The 18,039-nt window shown below is 37.4% G+C and overlaps 1 protein-coding gene across 1 annotated transcript in view; it reads left to right on the top strand.

The window, feature by feature from the left end:
* The window catches only part of csmd3b (CUB and Sushi multiple domains 3b), a 420,302-nt gene that overhangs the window by 188,958 nt on the left and 213,305 nt on the right, over window positions 1-18,039 (top strand). Inside the window, 1 exon segment of the mRNA XM_058753321.1 lies at window positions 8,665-8,777. Within this exon segment, the coding sequence (XP_058609304.1) occupies window positions 8,665-8,777 (113 nt within the window).

Below are 18,039 nucleotides of genomic sequence, written 5' to 3'. Positions count from 1 at the left end.
ACTAAAGTGAACTTTGGACCAGTTCTCCTCTGTCCACACAATGTGCTCCTCAGCAAAGGTGAGCCTAGTCTTTTGATTCTCTCTGCTGATGAGATGCTTGGTCACTGCAGAGTGTGGTTTCAGACTTCTCTTAAACGCTCCAAAAGAGATCCTCACCCTGTTCAACACTGAACTGGCAAGCAATTCCAGCTGCAGTGCTGAACCGATTCCCCACTGAGAGCCTCTGCTTTATCCTGTCTTCTCATGCATTTGTCTTTTACGTGGAAGACCAGCCTTTTTGGGGGACTTGAATGAATTAGTGTCATTGTAAATCTGCAATATTCAATATTCAAGACAGATTTAGAATGGCCAACTTCTCTTGAGGTGGCTAAAAGTGTCATCCCTTTGGCCTTCATCTCGACAACCTACTTTTGGTGGGTTTCGGTCGCTTTAGTGCGGCCCAGCATCTTGCAATTGCAGTGAAAATTAGAGGAATGCTGCCAGTTAAATAGGGTTTGTCATATTATTAAGGAATTTAGCAGCAGGTGCCAGATTTCATTTAATTTTTTAAAAAGAGACAGTGACCATGAAATTTAGGAAATTGTAGGTTGTTCTCTGATTTTGATCTCCACTGTAAAACATGTGCTCACAGGATTCAGCAACATTCCACGGGCCGAATTGCGGCATGCCGTGGGAAAAAATATGCATTCCTAATGGCCACATCTGTGTATATATACACACACACACATTTTCATTAGTAATTTTTTTTATTTTTTAAATACTAACATTTTTCCTGTGTTTTTCAATTTACTACTGTAGCACAAAACAAAAAGAAAAATTTATATATATATATTTTTTTTTTATGTGTGTGTCCCAGAGTCCAGTAAGTCAACCACAGAAGAACATAGCAACCACTTTTTTTTCTGTGTACATCATTTTCCCCCCGTCTGTTGAGCATGATTGTTCACAAAAAGCACCTTGCAGTTTGGATAGTGTCGAGTCCTTCCCACTGTGCTGAGATGGATAAAGTACGGCTCCCACAATGCCATGGGGGTGGAGAGGCCTTGACTCCATGTAACAGAGAACAAGGGGAGAGTGCATCACGAATGGTAGGAGGGAGGGAGTACGGGAGGAGTGTAGGGAAGGAGGGGTGCTCTGCCACAGAAGTAGTGCCCGTGGAGAACACTGATTACTTACTTTCAAAACATCAGTTTGATGGAGAGACGCGAGCGGCTTCCCAGCGGCCTCTCATTCGTCTGGGCTACAGCGGCCCGTGATTGATGAGGCGACCGCCAGTGTGAGACCCATGCTGTAGAGCCTGCTTTCATCTCGTTCCCTCTCTCCATTGCTCCGCCATGCTCTTCTCTCTCTCTTTTTCTCTTTCCATGTCTTGCCCCCCTCTCTCACCATGGGAGCCCAGGTATACAGGATGTTGATGAAGTTTCAGAAAGAGTATGTGTTCATTTCTGTGTGTGACAGTAACGATTGGTGTGCTATTTATAAAACGTCTTCTCAGACTACTAAACAGTAAAGTGAGATTTATTATGAATACATTTTTATATACTAACGTTCAAAACTCTGGGGTTTCAAAGTTGTTGTTTTTTTTTTTTTGTTCGTTTTTTTTTTTTTTTAAAGATGTCTTTTATGCTCACCAAGGCTACATTTATTTGACCAAAAAAATAAAATAAAAAAATGTAATATTGTGAAATATTACAATTTAAATGTCTGTTTTCTATTTGTTCCTATATTAATACATTTAAAAAAGGAATTTATTCCTGTGATGGGAAAGCAAACATTTTTGCATCCATTACTCCAGTCTTCAGTGTCACATGATCCTTCAGAAATCATTCTAATATGCTGATTTGCTGTTCAATAAACATTTCTGATTATTATGCTTAAAAAAAGTTGTACCGTATTTCTGTGTAAACTGCAATACATTTTATGTTTGTGTATTTGTGTGCCAAAAAGGGTCTCTATATTAGTGCTGCCACCTGTCTTAATTAGCGGCTAGGCAATTAAGACAGATTCCCTGATTAAGGAACATGCTAACGGCTGTCATTTGCTAATAATGAATCTCTCCTAATTTTGCACAGAACCACTGAGAGCTATTGATCTGAGAAAGGGATGTGACTTGCATGGCAAAAGCTTAAAAGCTCGCCAAGTCCATTATGGTCAATGATGATACGTTCTTATTTTTCCTTGCCTCATGAGAAGACTCTCACCCTTTTGTCTCAATCCCCCTTTTTGACGTTTTTTTTGAGAGAAGTCGATGTGTTTCGAAGCCACATTTCAATGTCTGGAGTCTGAGCATGCTCTATAGTTCAGTTTGTCTTTTGCTGCATTTATTGATTTCACTGGGTCATTCACATCATTCAGATGCATAGCCCAGCATCTGAAATCTCACACACCCACACTACATTAAAGCTGCTATATAATCTTGTCCGATTTGTGGCACAGGTTGAGGTTTAATTTAGTCTGATTTAGTGTTTATCTGAAATACCTTTCCTTGCTGGATGTCTGAGGTATTGAAATTATTTCTTTTAGTGTTTGTAATGCCATTTCCTAATAAGACGAGCAATATTTCTGTCCACACAATTTAGCATCACTCAACTAAATCATAGGCAATTATTAACTTGTTGCCACTGTCTAGTACATTGAGGTATCTCATAAACATTGAGGATCTTTCTTAATGCAGAGATACAGAAAGTTATTCTACCTCTTTCTACTCTTATTAAATCTTTATCTTGCTCTTTTCCTGACTTTTTCTGTTTCTTTTGGTACCTCTTGTCCACTCCTACACATCTCAAATTCTCTCCTCTGTTCCTCCTCCATTGCTCGTCCATTCTGCTTTACTCATTCATTTTTCTCTTGCATTGTGCTGGCTTTGGCAGAGTGTCTGGCGATAAATAAAACAAGGATTATTGGAATTCACTGTGTTACTTTATATGATTTTAAATATATTATCGTTTCTATACCTAGCAATAGTTGATGTTTGGTCTAAAATATAGAATGACATATGCACACATTTTGAGCAATATTAGTTTCCTTGCAGCACCATATCAGCTAGTCCTATTTATAAACCGTTTCTACATCCCATGTGGATTAACTGCACTGACATGGTAGGATTTGCTCATATACCACTTTGCTCATCCATGTGTTTGATAACCTCCCCTTCCTTTTCCTGACCTTGCCTTCCAACAAACATCCGCACACACATTCACACACTCAGAGAGAAAGCAGACACCTTGGAATGAGCTATGTTGATTAAAATACATTTATCCATGTGAAAGGGTTTATTGGCTTGCATGGTGATTTATTCAGGGGTAGATATAGGCGGTGTGGAGGAATCTGAGTTCTTGTGTTGTGGTTGGTTTCAAACACTGCCAGCCTCTCCAGCTCCTGAGAAATTATGTTACTGCAAAATTCACACTTATTTAATTAAACTGTCAGGCAATTACAAATGTGGAAACATGTGCTATTCAGGAGGGTGACTCGCAACCGAGACAGTCACATCAATAAGCTAAAGTAAGTTCACCGGTGCATTGAAGTTTACTTTACAATTAATTAACAAAGCTATATTTCTGTTCAGAAGTGAGCTGATATACAACAAGGGCATTACTGAAACACTACATTCGGGTATGTTCCTTAGTCATCTAAAGACATATCTGAGGGAGTTGCATTTTGTCCCATGGCACCTGTAGGTTTTAGCTGACATTCTAGCTGAGGTTTCAGTACTTTCAATGTAGCAATGGAGGGCCCACCTTCAAGGCCGTGGGTGGACTGTTTTTTTTTTTTTTTCTCATTTGCATTATGCAGACAAGAAAACACAAGTTTTTTGTGACCTTCTCCATCATTTTGAGTCATTTTAATGCTGAAACACAGTTTGTATTTTATGCAATGATTAAAAAATAAATAAAGATTGTACTTAAGTTTCTGTACTTAAGTTCAGAAAGTTTTTTAAAGTAATTGGCCCAAAGATCCAGGCCTTAAAGATTACAGATTTATTTATTTATTTATTTATTTTTAAATACAAATAAAAAAGTAAAGCATTAATAATATAGTGCATATATACAGTGAGGAAAATAAGTATTTGAACACCCTGCTATTTTGCAAGTTCTCCCACTTAGAAATCATGGAGGGGTCTGAAATTGTCATCGTAGGTGCATGTCCACTGTGAGAGACATAATCTAAAAAAAAAAATCCAGAAATCACAATGTATGATTTTTTAACTATTTATTTGTATGATACAGCTGCAAATAAGTATTTGAACACCTGTCTATCAGCTAGAATTCTGACCCTCAAAGACCTGTTAGTCTGCCTTTAAAATGTCCACCTCCACTCCATTTATTATCCTAAATTAGATGCACCTGTTTGAGGTCGTTAGCTGCATAAAGACACCTGTCCACCCCATACAATCAGTAAGAATCCAACTACTAACATGGCCAAGACCAAAGAGCTGTCCAAAGACACTAGAGACAAAATTGTACACCTCCACAAGGCTGGAAAGGGCTACGGGAAATTGCCAAGCAGCTTGGTGAAAAAGGTCCACTGTTGGAGCAATCATTAGAAAATGGAAGAAGCTAAACATGACTGTCAATCTCCCTCGGACTGGGGCTCCATGCAAGATCTCACCTCGTGGGGTCTCAATGATCCTAAGAAAGGTGAGAAATCAGCCCAGAACTACACGGGAGGAGCTGGTCAATGACCTGAAAAGAGCTGGGACCACCGCTTCCAAGGTTACTGTTGGTAATACACTAAGACGTCATGGTTTGAAATCATGCATGGCACGGAAGGTTCCCCTGCTTAAACCAGCACATGTCCAGGCCCGACTTAAGTTTGCCAATGACCATTTGGATGATCCAGAGGAGTCATGGGAGAAAGTCATGTGGTCAGATGAGACCAAAATAGAACTTTTGGTCATAATTCCACTAAACGTGTTTGGAGGAAGAAGAATGATGAGTACCATCCCAAGAACACCATCCCTACTGTGAAGCATGGGGTGGTAGCATCATGCTTTGGGGTGTTTTTCTGCACATGGGACAGGGCGACTGCACTGTATTAAGGAGAGGATGACCGGGGCCATGTATTGCGAGATTTTGGGGAACAACCTCCTTCCCTCAGTTAGAGCATTGAAGATGGGTCGAGGCTGGGTCTTCCAACATGACAATGACCAAGCACACAGCCAGGATAACCAAGGAGTGGCTCTGTAAGAAGCATATCAAGGTTTTGGCGTGGCCTAGCCAGTCTCCAGACCTAAACCCAATAGAGAATCTTTGAGGGAGCTCAAACTCCGTGTTTCTCAGCGACAGGCCAGAAACCTGACTGATCTAGAGAAGATCTGTGTGGAGGTGGGCCAAAATCCCTCCTGCAGTGTGTGCAAACCTGGTGAAAAACTACAGGAAACGTTTGACCTCTGTAATTGCAAACAAAGGCTACTGTACCAAATATTAACATTGATTTTCTCAGGTGTTCAAATACTTATTTGCAGCTGTATCATACAAATAAATAGTTAAAAAATCATACGTTGTGATTTCTGGATTTTTTTTTTAGATTATGTCTCTCACAGTGGACATGCACCTACGATGACAATTTCAGACCCCTCCATGATTTCTAAGTGGGAGAACTTGCAAAATAGCAGGGTGTTCAAATACTTATTTTCCTCACTGTATATATATATATATATGTGTGCGTGCGTGCGTGCGTGTGTGTGTGTAAATGTAAATGTAATGTCAGGGTCATACACTTGATACATTTCAATTGTAGTTGCACTGTGTCTCTTAACATATTCTCTGGTGTTATTTAATCTTTTTTCATGCTGCAGCTAGTAGTAAAGCAGAAGAGACTATTGATTCGCTCACATTCTGTGCTTCTGTTTGAACTGAGGCAGCTACAGAGATCTGTCACACCACATTAAAGGGCGTAAAAAAGACATTTTGTGTATTAATTTTGGAGGAAAAAGAGACAGAACTTGAAAGTTGACACTCTGAGCAACAACAACAACAAAACAAAAACTAAATTGAGGTCATATTAAGACTTATTTTGATGAAGTGGAGTTCATGATTGGGTGTGCCTATAGAGTCTGTTCTGTAGTACTGGTTATGCATAGATAGAATAAAAGAAATACAACGTGTGCCTGTCCTTAAAGCCTTAGCACACATGCTGTATTTTAACCAACAAGATGAGTATGAAGTCTATTTTGGCATGGACTGCTTTGTGAGCATAGGTTATTGGCAGCAAAAGGGATAAATCTAAAGCTTTTAATGCTATGTCTTTATATTTAAGGGGCATTTGCCATACCTCATTTCCTAAAGTAGATTATGCCCATAAAAACTGAAGAAGAAGAAAAATCAGTTTTGACTCATAATTAATTTATGATCTTTATGGAGCATATGTTTAATTTATGGGACTCCATTTCAGATTTAAATGTAAGCTCACTGAGACATGTAAAGTCATGAACATGGAATGGGTTATGTGTGCAAGTGCTGTTGTATTGTAATTGTGCCACTGCATGACAAGAATGTGACAAACATATTCATGCAAGTTTCATACAACTCCTGAATACATATTTCAAGGACACATTATTCAAATGTCAGAAAATCAGTTGTCCCTTTGGGAGGCTATGGAGCTGTGTGAAATATTACATCAAACCAAGCAAAAGATGTGTGTGACTATATTACAAATTGTAAGATTTTGAATTGGTTCAAATATTGTATTTCTAGGCCACAGGTCACCTTTTTTTTCTAATATGAAATATAGACTATATTAGGCTACACTATTATGATTTGTAATACATGTCAAGACATAGTTTAGCTGTTTTTCTATTATCTGTATTTTTAAATGGTGCTGTGTTTGGTGTTTCTTTCTTTCTCCATGAATCTGTTGAGTGAACGTTTAAAAGAATTATTCTCGCCACCTGCTGGCATAATAGTTTAATTTGCAGAAAGAGGCACGAAATTAAATGAATCAGTGTTTTTGCTGAACTGAATCTAAATATTTAAGTCAATGGGGTGAATTTAATTCTAATTCTTGTAGGGCTCTTCTGGGACATGTAGTAATTTGGAAATTGATGTAATGGCACCCTGGCCTTTTGTAAAATACATGTGAAGAAAAGCAATGCAATGCTAAAAAAAAATGGCTTCCGTATATTTTAGAACATAGTAAGTAACTTTAAAAAAAAAAATGCTGTGATGAACTGTTGTAATGAAGAAATATTATTTTAAATATATTATTTAATTAAATGTGAAATGTGTTACGCAATAAAGATGCTTACTGCTGATCATCTCATTATCTTTACATTATTATTTTTTTATTGTTGGGTTACACTTTATTTTTAGGTGTCCTTGTTACAGTGTAATTATGCATTTAAGTACTGTGTAATTTTAATTAACTACATGCACTTGCTATATAGTTAGGGTTAGGATTAGCGTTTGGCTTAGGGTTACTTGCATGTAATTATCTATAATTAATTGTTATTATAATAGGAAGTACATGTAACGTGTAACAAGAACACCTTAAAATAAAGTGTTACCTATTATTGTTTTTATATATTTAGTAAACAACATATATCTGATAAATTCAAATACGAAATAAACTATAGTTAAAAAAAAACTTTTTTCAAATTATATCATTGCGCCAGTAGGTGGCGACAAATGATAGTCTTTATGAGTGAATTGTCCAAATCAACTTTTTTCCTGAATCAACAATTGAATTCCTTATTGAATTTGAATAAGTGAGTGAATCATTAGCTCAGCCGATTCGTTCAAAATATGGATTCATTCAGGAAACAAAACTGTATTGAAGCTCACGTCACACGTCACACTCGCAGTCGTGCTTTGTACTGGAAAAACATATTACAAACAGTCATTATTTTTATAATTCTCTGTGGTGACACTAGTGGCACAGAAATTACAGACTTTACCTTTAAGTCTAAGCAAAAGAATGTAAACTGCCTGTGTGTGTGTGTTGGAGCGAAAGAGAGAGAGACAGAAAGATAACAGTAATGATATGGCTCCGCTCCAGCCTGTGAAGGCCATTAAAGTGTGATTCATGTGGCCATGTCCTTTAATGACATCTCCAGTTAGTCATCAATAAAGTGAGACAGATGTAGGATGAAGATGGAGCATTTTGATGGGTGGAGGGTTGGGGTTACAATGACCTCTGTCCTCTGTTGCAGCACCACGCTGATTCACGACACACTGCGCGCGTGCGTGCGCGCGCACACACATACACACACAATGTTTTTTACTTGTCAAAATGTTCAGTTTGTGTGCACCGCCCCTCAAAAGTGTCCAGAGAGCATGCTGACCGTATCTGGCCCGGCTTGCACTTCATGAGTAATGGTGGCCTAAGTGTTAAGGTGCTTGTACTCTGTTAAATGTCCCGAGTGCCATGCCTCAAAATGTCAGAGTATTAGATCAGTGACCTTGGTAGTATATTATGAGCTCTCAGAAAGTTTTATACTTCAGAGGATAAAATATTGACTATCCAAACATCTACTTTCACGGCCTAAACAGACAGATCATTTAAACTCATTTTGACAGTGCTATCTATCATTGTACATCTACAAAACGTGAGTTTTACAGCCCCTCTAGATAGATGCCATGTAATTATAAATGTTTTTTGTTGTCGCTGTTAATGGGTGACTTTCCGTAACAAATGTAAAGAGCTTTCCTTCATGTTTTACAGGTTATCCGGAATGAATGTCCCATCTCCTATTGTTAGCAACAAGAACTGGCTGAGGTTACACTTTGTTACTGACAGCAACCATCGATACAAAGGCTTCAGCGCCCATTATCAAGGTAAACTGCTCGCTTTGTCATTGCAAATGCATGGTTTCCATGGCTAGTATTACTCTTGTGAACACTGTAGTGAAAGTCTATTCGGTTGTCCTCTCTGGATAATTAATTACACGATTAATTATCTTTGATTTGATGATTTTTGTTGCATAAAAGGTGCAAAAAAAAAAGAATATTGGAGTTTTATGTTAAACACGTTTTGATATCAATTATCATTTTGTTCCAAATGTCTATTTAATGCAAGCATGAGAAAGATCATTCAAAACTGTGTTGATTGTCATTGACTTCAGCTCACATGGCTCTTTTTGCAATAACTTTCAACATTCAGAGTCAGAAAAGTGTTGTTTTTGTTGCCAATGCTTGAATGCCTCTTTCCTTTTTTGGTTGATTTGTTTTGTTTCCAAACTAACTCATATTTCAACAACAAATCATGTCTTGTCTTTTTTGGAAGAGTTATCTTTTTGCTTCTCTCATAAAAAAGGAAGCTCAAATGTAATAAAATGGTGGGGGTTGAAAGAAAGAACGGCGAAAAGCAAGCCGCATTTAAGTTTTATGCTTTGACAGGTCATCCATAGCCATAATTTTCCTCATGTGCTTGGCTGCATACTGTGTTTGTGAACTACTTACACACATTTACCATAAACTCGATTCCAGTGTCTATACAACCATTCACTGGAAGCTGTTCTGTAGAGGTCTGGAGTGAAATATGAAATTGTTTGCCAACCCTTGCATATCTATGCTATTATCTTACAGAAGTGTTGCATAATGTTGTTTTATATGGAAATTCATATACGTCTTCACTGGATCGTCTAGATTCTTTTCTGAGCCTTTAGTAAAAACAAACCTCATTTGCATGGATATATGATTTTTGTATGAAAGCTACTTTCTGCCACGGGAATAAAAAATTTAATTGCAAATCATTATTTCACAATTCTGACCTTTTTTATAGCAATTTCTTTCTTGCAATTGCAGTATTTATAACGTAACTTACCATTCTAAGAAGAAAAGTCAGAATTGTGAGATTTAAGTTGCAATTACTGTTTATATATATATTTTTTTATTATTCTGTGACAGAAACAAACAAACAAAAAAATATATATATGTCAGAATTGTGAGATGTAAACTTGGAATAGCGAGGAAAAGTCAGAATTCTGAATTTATATCTTGCGATTGTGAATTCAGAGTTTACATTTTTTCCACATTTACCTTTTTTATCCCTTGCTGCAAACGTACTTCTATAGAAGGGCTTTGTGTAACTTTAGAGACCTGTCAGGTCAGTCTGCCTCTGTGTCCATTCCTCTGAATAGTCATGCAATCATCTTGGATAACTGAAAACGTGAGCAGAAGTTTGGCTATAGGATTGGATTTGTTGGATTTGTGTAAGATCCAAGAGTGCTGATTAGAAGCTTCCTGCATTGAATTGAGCTGGCATGAGTTTTGACTGTGAAATAGCAGGTACTCACTGCATCACCAGGACAAGTGATCGGGTTCAAAAAGCAACATCTGCACTGCGCTTCAGGACACAGCCCAGCAAAATCCAATTTAGCCCACTGATTCATCTGAAAGAGATGCCATCAGAATGGAAGCCCATTCCATTTCGGCCCGCTCCACTCTTATACACATTAACCAGCTGTTGCTGGTTCAAGATGCCAGTTGATGGAAATGCTCATCTGCAGAAAATAAAGCTGTTATTGGCAGGGGCTATTTGGCTTCAATATACACAGACTACCCGGGTCTCTATCTGAGAAACTCAGAGTCCAGAAGCAAGAGTATGAGGTAGACGTGTTCTTCTACTCATTATTCATTCTGAACCAGTAATGACAGAAAAAAAAAAGACATTACAAATCTATACAAAATTACTATAGGGTTTTTAATTTTTGTTATTAAAGGAAAGGCTTTTCTTCATATAACATCCATCCACTTAGCACACTTTTTAAAATCTTTTTAACTAATTAAATGGAGAAATAAGAATAGTGCCTAAAAATATTAAGAGAAAAGTATAATGATAGAAAAAAGGTTTAAGTGCAGAATAATTATATTTATTATATGTTTATTTTCCCCAAAATATATTTTTGATCTTTTTTATATTCAATTCCTCGTTTTATTTTATTATTATTATTATTATTTTTTTATTATTAGTTTTATTTATTTATTTTTATTTAATTTAATTTTTTATTATTATTTTTTTGGGGGGTCATTAGTCATATGCTCCATTGAAAGATGCGTCTTCGGATGATTTCTGAAGATTGGAATGGATTCCTGTAAAGAAGGTTAGTAGTCACAGTGAGCGTAAAGTTTTTGAAAGTGACCTTGTGCTGCATTGTGATGGTTCCTCCAGGCATTGTTGATTCACTGACCACAGGAAATGAGATGGAATGTAAATTCTTTATGCTAGAATCAGAGCCTTGAGAATTCGATGCTAGCGGCAACAGGCTGTGAGTGGAAAGTGTATGACATGGCTCTTCTTTGGCTGATTGAAGTCCAGACGTGCTGCTGTTTTCTGGATCACCTGTAAAGACTTGGTGGTGCTAGCTGGAAGGCTTGCTAGTAAAGGTGTCGCATTCATAAAATTTTATCAAATTCTCAATATAGCACTAGAGATCTGACCAGGAGCTGAACTGATGAAATGATTATATATGAAATAATGAGTTCGAGTACAGCAACTGGGCAAAATGGAGTGAGTGGGAGGTCTATAGTATCTTCAAAAATTCATCTTTATATATATATATATAGAGAGAGAGAGAGAGAGAGAGAGAGAGAGAGAAAGAGAGAGAGAGAGGGAGCGTCATCTACAAAAAGGATTTAGAATTGCAGTTTAAATGTAAGGAAACAGAATGAAAAAATAAGGAATTCATAAAAATGTACTAAACAGGGCAAATTAACATCCATGAAAGCGCAAATTCTGCAGGCGATTTACTGAAAATGCGCACATTAAAGAACGCAGACACAGCCAGATTATTTCCATAATGACCAGCGCAGTCTACCCAGAGCAGCGCGAATTACCACTTGCTTTAAGTCATGCTCTTTTGGGCATTAAATAATGGAACAAATACCAGTAATCTGACAAGCGCAAACGTTAATAAATCACGTTATATGATTAATTTTAATAGTCTCCTCCCAATAATTTTTTGCGTCTGAAAGGGAAACTCCTACAAATGCATATTCAGTAAGGTCAGGTGCAAAAATAACTGTCCATGCCTTTTCAGTGCTAATTCTTCACTGTGCGTTTTTTAGTCAATCCTGACAGTACCATTTTAACACCAGGAGACGGTTTGTGCTGGTGCAAACTGTTAGTAAATCTGGCCCTTAATTTCTCAGAATGCATTACCTGTGTTGACTTTCTTTGAATTACAATTAAGTAAATTCCTCTTCCTGTCATTCTGATTCAAATTAAATTACAACTTCCTGTGGGTTGTGGCCGTTTTAATTCAAATTTATACTCATGGATTGAAAGGGAGCCAGTTCTCAGATTCAGAATTTTGCCCAACCCTGTTCTAAAGCCACAGTGCTTGTCTATTCATGACACTTTAATTCTCTTAAAGTGTATTATATGGATATATATATATATATGTGTGTGTGTGTGTAATTATGTAATATATTCACTTCAATTGTTTAAATAAATGTTCAGTGTTAAATGTTAAATAATAAATTATGTGCTGGCCCTAATAGCAAGAAACATCTTAAGGCCAATTTACACTGCAATGACAGACACCAACCAACGGCAGCAGACACATCCGTCAGTGTATTATCCCGTCTGCTTCTGTTGGCATTGGTCGCACTTGTTTTTCAGTGAATGAGCATCTTGGCATTTTTCATGTCTGGAATGTCTGTCAGTGCAGTGTGAATTAGCCTTTAAAAAAAATGGTTATAACGGAAAATGTATTGTCACCTTAAGGTTTTCTTAAGTGTTTTTTTTTTTTTTTTTATCTTCTGCTGAGGTACTCAGGGAGTAGCAGCTTGTTTCTGTCTGCATTTAGAATGTGAATGCATCTTGCAAGAATGAAATGCCTTATTGTGTTAAGAGTAAGACATCATTCAACCCCCAAAGCAACTAAATAAACACGGTAGTTTGCATGTACAGATGGTAGTGGTGTCAAAAATGCAAAACAAACTTCTCCTTCAAGCCTAAGTCATTTAGAGGTGAGGATGATAATGAAGAATAATCCAAGATAAGTCATGTAAACTAGGGCAAAGATGTTGGCAAAGGGCCAGGGGAGCCAGCTTTCATAACGCCAATAAGAATTGCAAATGTGCAAATGGAGTTCTTCTACCAAACTTGGTCTTGTAGCTTTTGATGACACAGCAAGCACTCTGCAACACTTCTCGCTCACTTTTGAGAGTAGGTCAGTTAGAAATAGAACTTGAAATCAGTATGTGGCCACAGGTTCTCTGTCATGCCTTCCCTGGAGTGGATGCCACACCTAATAAAGTCCTCCTTTGATGGTCACTCCTGCCACCGTCCATTTAAACTGGTTAAAATCTTGCATGTTCGTACTGGATTCACAGTTCACCTGAGGGAGTAATTATTTGGCTGGCCTCTACGAGGTCTGTCAAACACCATTCCTCAGGAATTTCCTTAACTTAATGCCATTAGTGCTATACAGAAACTCCAGCAAACAGTCTGTAATGAAGACAATGTCCTACTCTTCGGCCTGCTGTGCTTAAGTTGGGCATTTCAAATGTCCTCTTAAATGTCAAACAAGTGGAACATTATGTTATAATCTTTTGAGCAGTGTAGCCTTTGATTTGAAGAATTGGAAATGTGAAATGAATCTAATATGGAGATCAAAGCTGTTGACATATTGGCGTAACAACATAATAAAATAAAGAATATCACTTTATCAGTGTTTCATAAACTGTAGCATAGTGTCTTGACTGAACAACGCTAGGTCTAAAATAATAGATTTCAGACTTAAACTCTGGCTTCACTGTCTTTTGGATCTGTGCCTGCATGGGCTTTAGGCAAAAACAAGTTGACATATAATAGAAACACACACCATTGTCTCAATTTTAGGCAACAGAGTGGAATCCCAGAAACTCTTACTGAATGTTTCAGTGCCAAACTGCCCATCACCATCTGTACAGGGCAAACAAGGCAGCAACATTCTGCTTACAGTTTTCTAGTCAACACTGGAAAATCATTTTAATTTGTAATTAGCAGTTAGTAAATTAAATAAATAAATAAATAAATAAGACGTTGAGACTTATTGTCAGAGATCCAAGTTAAGTTTTTTAAGTCATTGGCAACATTTTCTTGTTTTATGTATATTTGTTGTTTAATTCATTCTTAAAACAAGGGGAAAAACGATAAGAAAAAATAAACAAATTAAAAAGATGAATATTAAACATCTTAATGATCCTTGTTTTGCAAGCCTTGTTTTGTAGATTATTCGGTTCAATTGAATTTCAGTTTTAGGTGCTGTCTATTTTTAGCTTTTGGCGAACATTATACTTTTTGCGAAACTTTACTTTTTTGAGATTTGGAAGGAAAACTTCCATTGACGTTTGTTCATAAAATGTTGAAAAACACGTTTGAGGTTGCGAATTAGTATTTATTATATTCTTGTAATTTAGTGTCATAATTAAATAAACTAGTGGTGTCAAACGATTAATCGAGATTAATCGCATCCAAAATAAAATTTAGTTTTATAAATACACACTCATACATTATATATTTTCAAAATATTTGCATGTATTTACATGTATATATTTATTAGGGGTGTGCGATATATATCGTCTGCAATAATATAGTAATTGTTGTTTTAACAATGTGCAATTTGACATTATCGAGTATTTTGCAAAACAGAGAGCACGCATTCATTACGTGAAGTCTAGACTAGAGCGCGTGCGCATTTAGAGTGTGTTCTTTCACTGCATGATTCAGTCTATTAAAATGCATTAAGAATGATCACAAAATTCAAGATATGAGGGCAGAAAATGTGTATATATATATAATTTCATATAGTTACAATCACACGAAGAGTGACATTTTTTTGTTAAAAAATAAGCATGATTGTGATATTGATTTTACACAACAGTTCAATAAACAATAAGTTAATATTAAGAGACTTATGTTGTAGACACTATATTGCCTGTTTTTGCTCCATTTCGCCAACAAAAAAATAATTCCAAACAGCTACAGCACTGTTTTTCATCTCTGAGGAACATGACGATGTTGTTTTGTTCCTGAATGAATCAACCGTTAAATGATTCGGTTCAGTCGCAATGACTCAATTGTTAACAGTGACTTGCTGCCACCTACTGGCGACTTTAATTTCACATTCAGAGTATCTGTTCATTTTAAAATAATTTCAAATATCAGTATTTAATTTGTTATGTTTAAAATATCAAAACATATGCATTTGTAACTGCAGGTTAAAGCACTCCATGTCCTAAACAGTGTGTGAATACATCTAAATGCCACTTCAGATGCAACTTCTGCAAAGATGAATTTTGTTGATACTGGTTTAATTTGTTTGGTAACAGCCTAAATCTCTTTATTATTCTAATTGACTGATTAAATGTAACAGTTCAACTCAAAAGATGCATACTTTTAGAAAAAAATGGCTTTATTAAAGGTAAAATTGCCCATAAAAGGTAAAAATCAATTTAAACTTATATGAAAAGATTAATTTCCACACAGAATATGCAGAATATCAAAAACTGCAGCTGTCCACGGTAGTCAGATATCAGCACAATAACACACTCGGCAAAATATCGTCTAATATCGACGCACGCGGTCGTTGTGTTGTTTGTTTGGGAGCGGAGCACGCTCGAGGGAGCTGATTGTGCGTTGTGCTCCTGCAAACGCGAATGCTCCGCTCCCGCCAGGCACACTTCGAGGAGTGTGTCCGTGTTGCGGTCTTTGCGGTTCCTGTCCCGCTGTTGCTGAGGCACGGCGGCGATTTGGTTCGCAGGGATTGCGTTAGTGTTGTCAAAAGACCCGGTACTTCGGTACCAAGTCGGTACTAAAAAAGTGAAAACGTCACGGTACCAGGTTTTTTAAAGTACCGGTGGTACCGAGTACCCGGTCAACCCGGTTCTTGACGCATACGGCCCTATGATTTCCGCGATGCAGAAAACGCGGACGGAATCTCGGAATCCAGTTATAAAAACGGAATTTACAGTTTAGCATGGAATGTCACGGAATTTGTCAAAGTTTGGATGAATTAATCAAAAGTAGGTCATTGCACTTAAATCAAATCGCGACGTGGACTAGTATCTGTAAATATTAAGCTGCAAAAGTCGATTCAAATATGAATCCCGCATGTTCTGCGAATCTCTGTGTGAGTGAATGAATGGCAGAGACGCGCGGTTTTCTTTTTTTTACTACATACACTGAAGCGCGCCTGACGCTCGCGGTGATTCATCATCTGCCGTCTCAATGAGGACATAAATACATAAACAACATCTACAGAACTGCTCTGAGAGTCCCCTAGCGAGCATTTTACCGTTTCATTGAGTAAAACCAGCGTCATATCATATAGCTACACACAGAAATGTAAAGGTATTCACGGCAACTCGTCAAAATAAAAGTTTATCTTAAAGACATTGTGCCAGAAATATAATTTTATATATATATATATATATATATATATATACATTTTTTACATTTTTTTTTTTTTAAAGAAATCACACAATATTTCTTCCATATTTAAATTTTAATAGTAAATCCCCTTTATTTACCAAAACAATACAATGTGTTTAAATTTAATTAATTAAAAGACAAATTAAATTTGGTTGAAACTTGTTTACTGTTTTTCATACTTTTATTACTTGCGGAAAAACTTGAAACACAATTTAAATAAAGTATAAAGAATGGCATTGATTTTTGTAAAAAATTTTTTTTTGCTTGACTTTATTATTAAAAATAGTGTTTTTTTTTTAATTAGCATGTGGTACCGAAATTGGTACCGAGAACCATGGATTTTGACTGGTATCGGTACCAAATACTGAAATTTTGGTACCGTGACAACACTAGATTGCGTTTATATCTACACTCCCTTTTCCCAAAAAAAAAAAAAAAAAAAGGGGAAGAAAGTTTATGCAATGTAATCGAGTGGCTCGCGCGTTGCTGAGGCAACAGGTGCTTATGGGTTTAGCAGCAATTAAAGCTGCAGGAGGTTATTTTTCTCTAGAAAATAAAGCTCTTCCCCCTAACAAGTGCAAATGTATAAATGCGTTTGCAGGCTGTTATTCGCCATTCTTTATATTGCATTTTATATTATAATCAGATCGTGTTCACTTGCCTGGTTGCTTGGTTGCATTTAATTCTGAGGAATTAAAATATGTATATTCCTCTAGCTTTAAGAAGTTAGATATGTTATGAATATATTTATATATATAATCAGCACAGGGATTGGAGACGGGGCCCCCTTTTCTCCTCCCTCACTCTCTATACAGCTCTCTCTTGGGATCTATAGTCTCGCGTGAGGGCACATTGTTTACCTCTCTTCCTTCGAGGAAAGTGAAAGTAGTGAAAGTGAAGTGACATACGGCCAAGTATGGTGACCCATACTCGGAATTTGTGCTCTGCATTTAGATTTAGGTTGATATGGTCAGCATGTTATTTCAAGACTTTTGAAAAAAAAAAAGAAAGGGAGTTGCTGGAGGTTTTCTAGAAAAATGTAGCATTCTATCACAACCTCCATGTCGGGACCTCTGGTTTTCCCTGTCTCCACACCGAGGTGCTGAGAGCATGGGTTTAACCATTTGTCATTCCAGCTCTTTGCCCTTATTTGTATTTTCAAATTTCAGGGGATGAATGGCTAGGTTTTAGGGCGATGTCTAAGGTGGGACAGACCCTTGCTGGCTATCTGTTCCATTGCAGCATCACCCCTAAGGCCCCGACAGTTTCCTATATAAAAAAAAAAGCTAGGGGCTGCTGGGCCCCTAGCCGGAACTGAGAGGCTCGCCGCCCCTTTGGGGGTCTCTAGAGCAGCTAGATCGGCCGTCCCCTGCCGGTCCTTCGCTTCAGGGCACCAAGCTAGCAGCTCTAAATATACCAGAGGCCAGTTTTGAGAGACTGGTTCCCTTAGAAGGTCACCTGGCGGTGTGGGAGCCCTGCCAAGTCCCGTTGGGTCCTGCTTAGCAGGCTCTAGTTCTACCAATTAGTCTTCCTGGGAGATAACGCGGGTCTGAGGACCATCGTCTCAATAAAAGACTTCAGGGGGGCAGGCCCCTCTGGGGAAGAGCGGTGTACACCTCATTATATGGTGCCCGTTTCTCCTCAGTGCCCTCAGGAGATCGTTCTGTTACCCCTGCC

The sequence above is a fragment of the Onychostoma macrolepis genome, chromosome 19 (assembly GCF_012432095.1).
Source record: "Onychostoma macrolepis isolate SWU-2019 chromosome 19, ASM1243209v1, whole genome shotgun sequence".
Classification (NCBI taxonomy): Eukaryota; Metazoa; Chordata; class Actinopteri; order Cypriniformes; family Cyprinidae; genus Onychostoma; species Onychostoma macrolepis.
The sequence above is the reverse complement of the archived record's forward strand: the minus strand, read 5'-3'. Positions and strand labels throughout refer to the sequence as shown.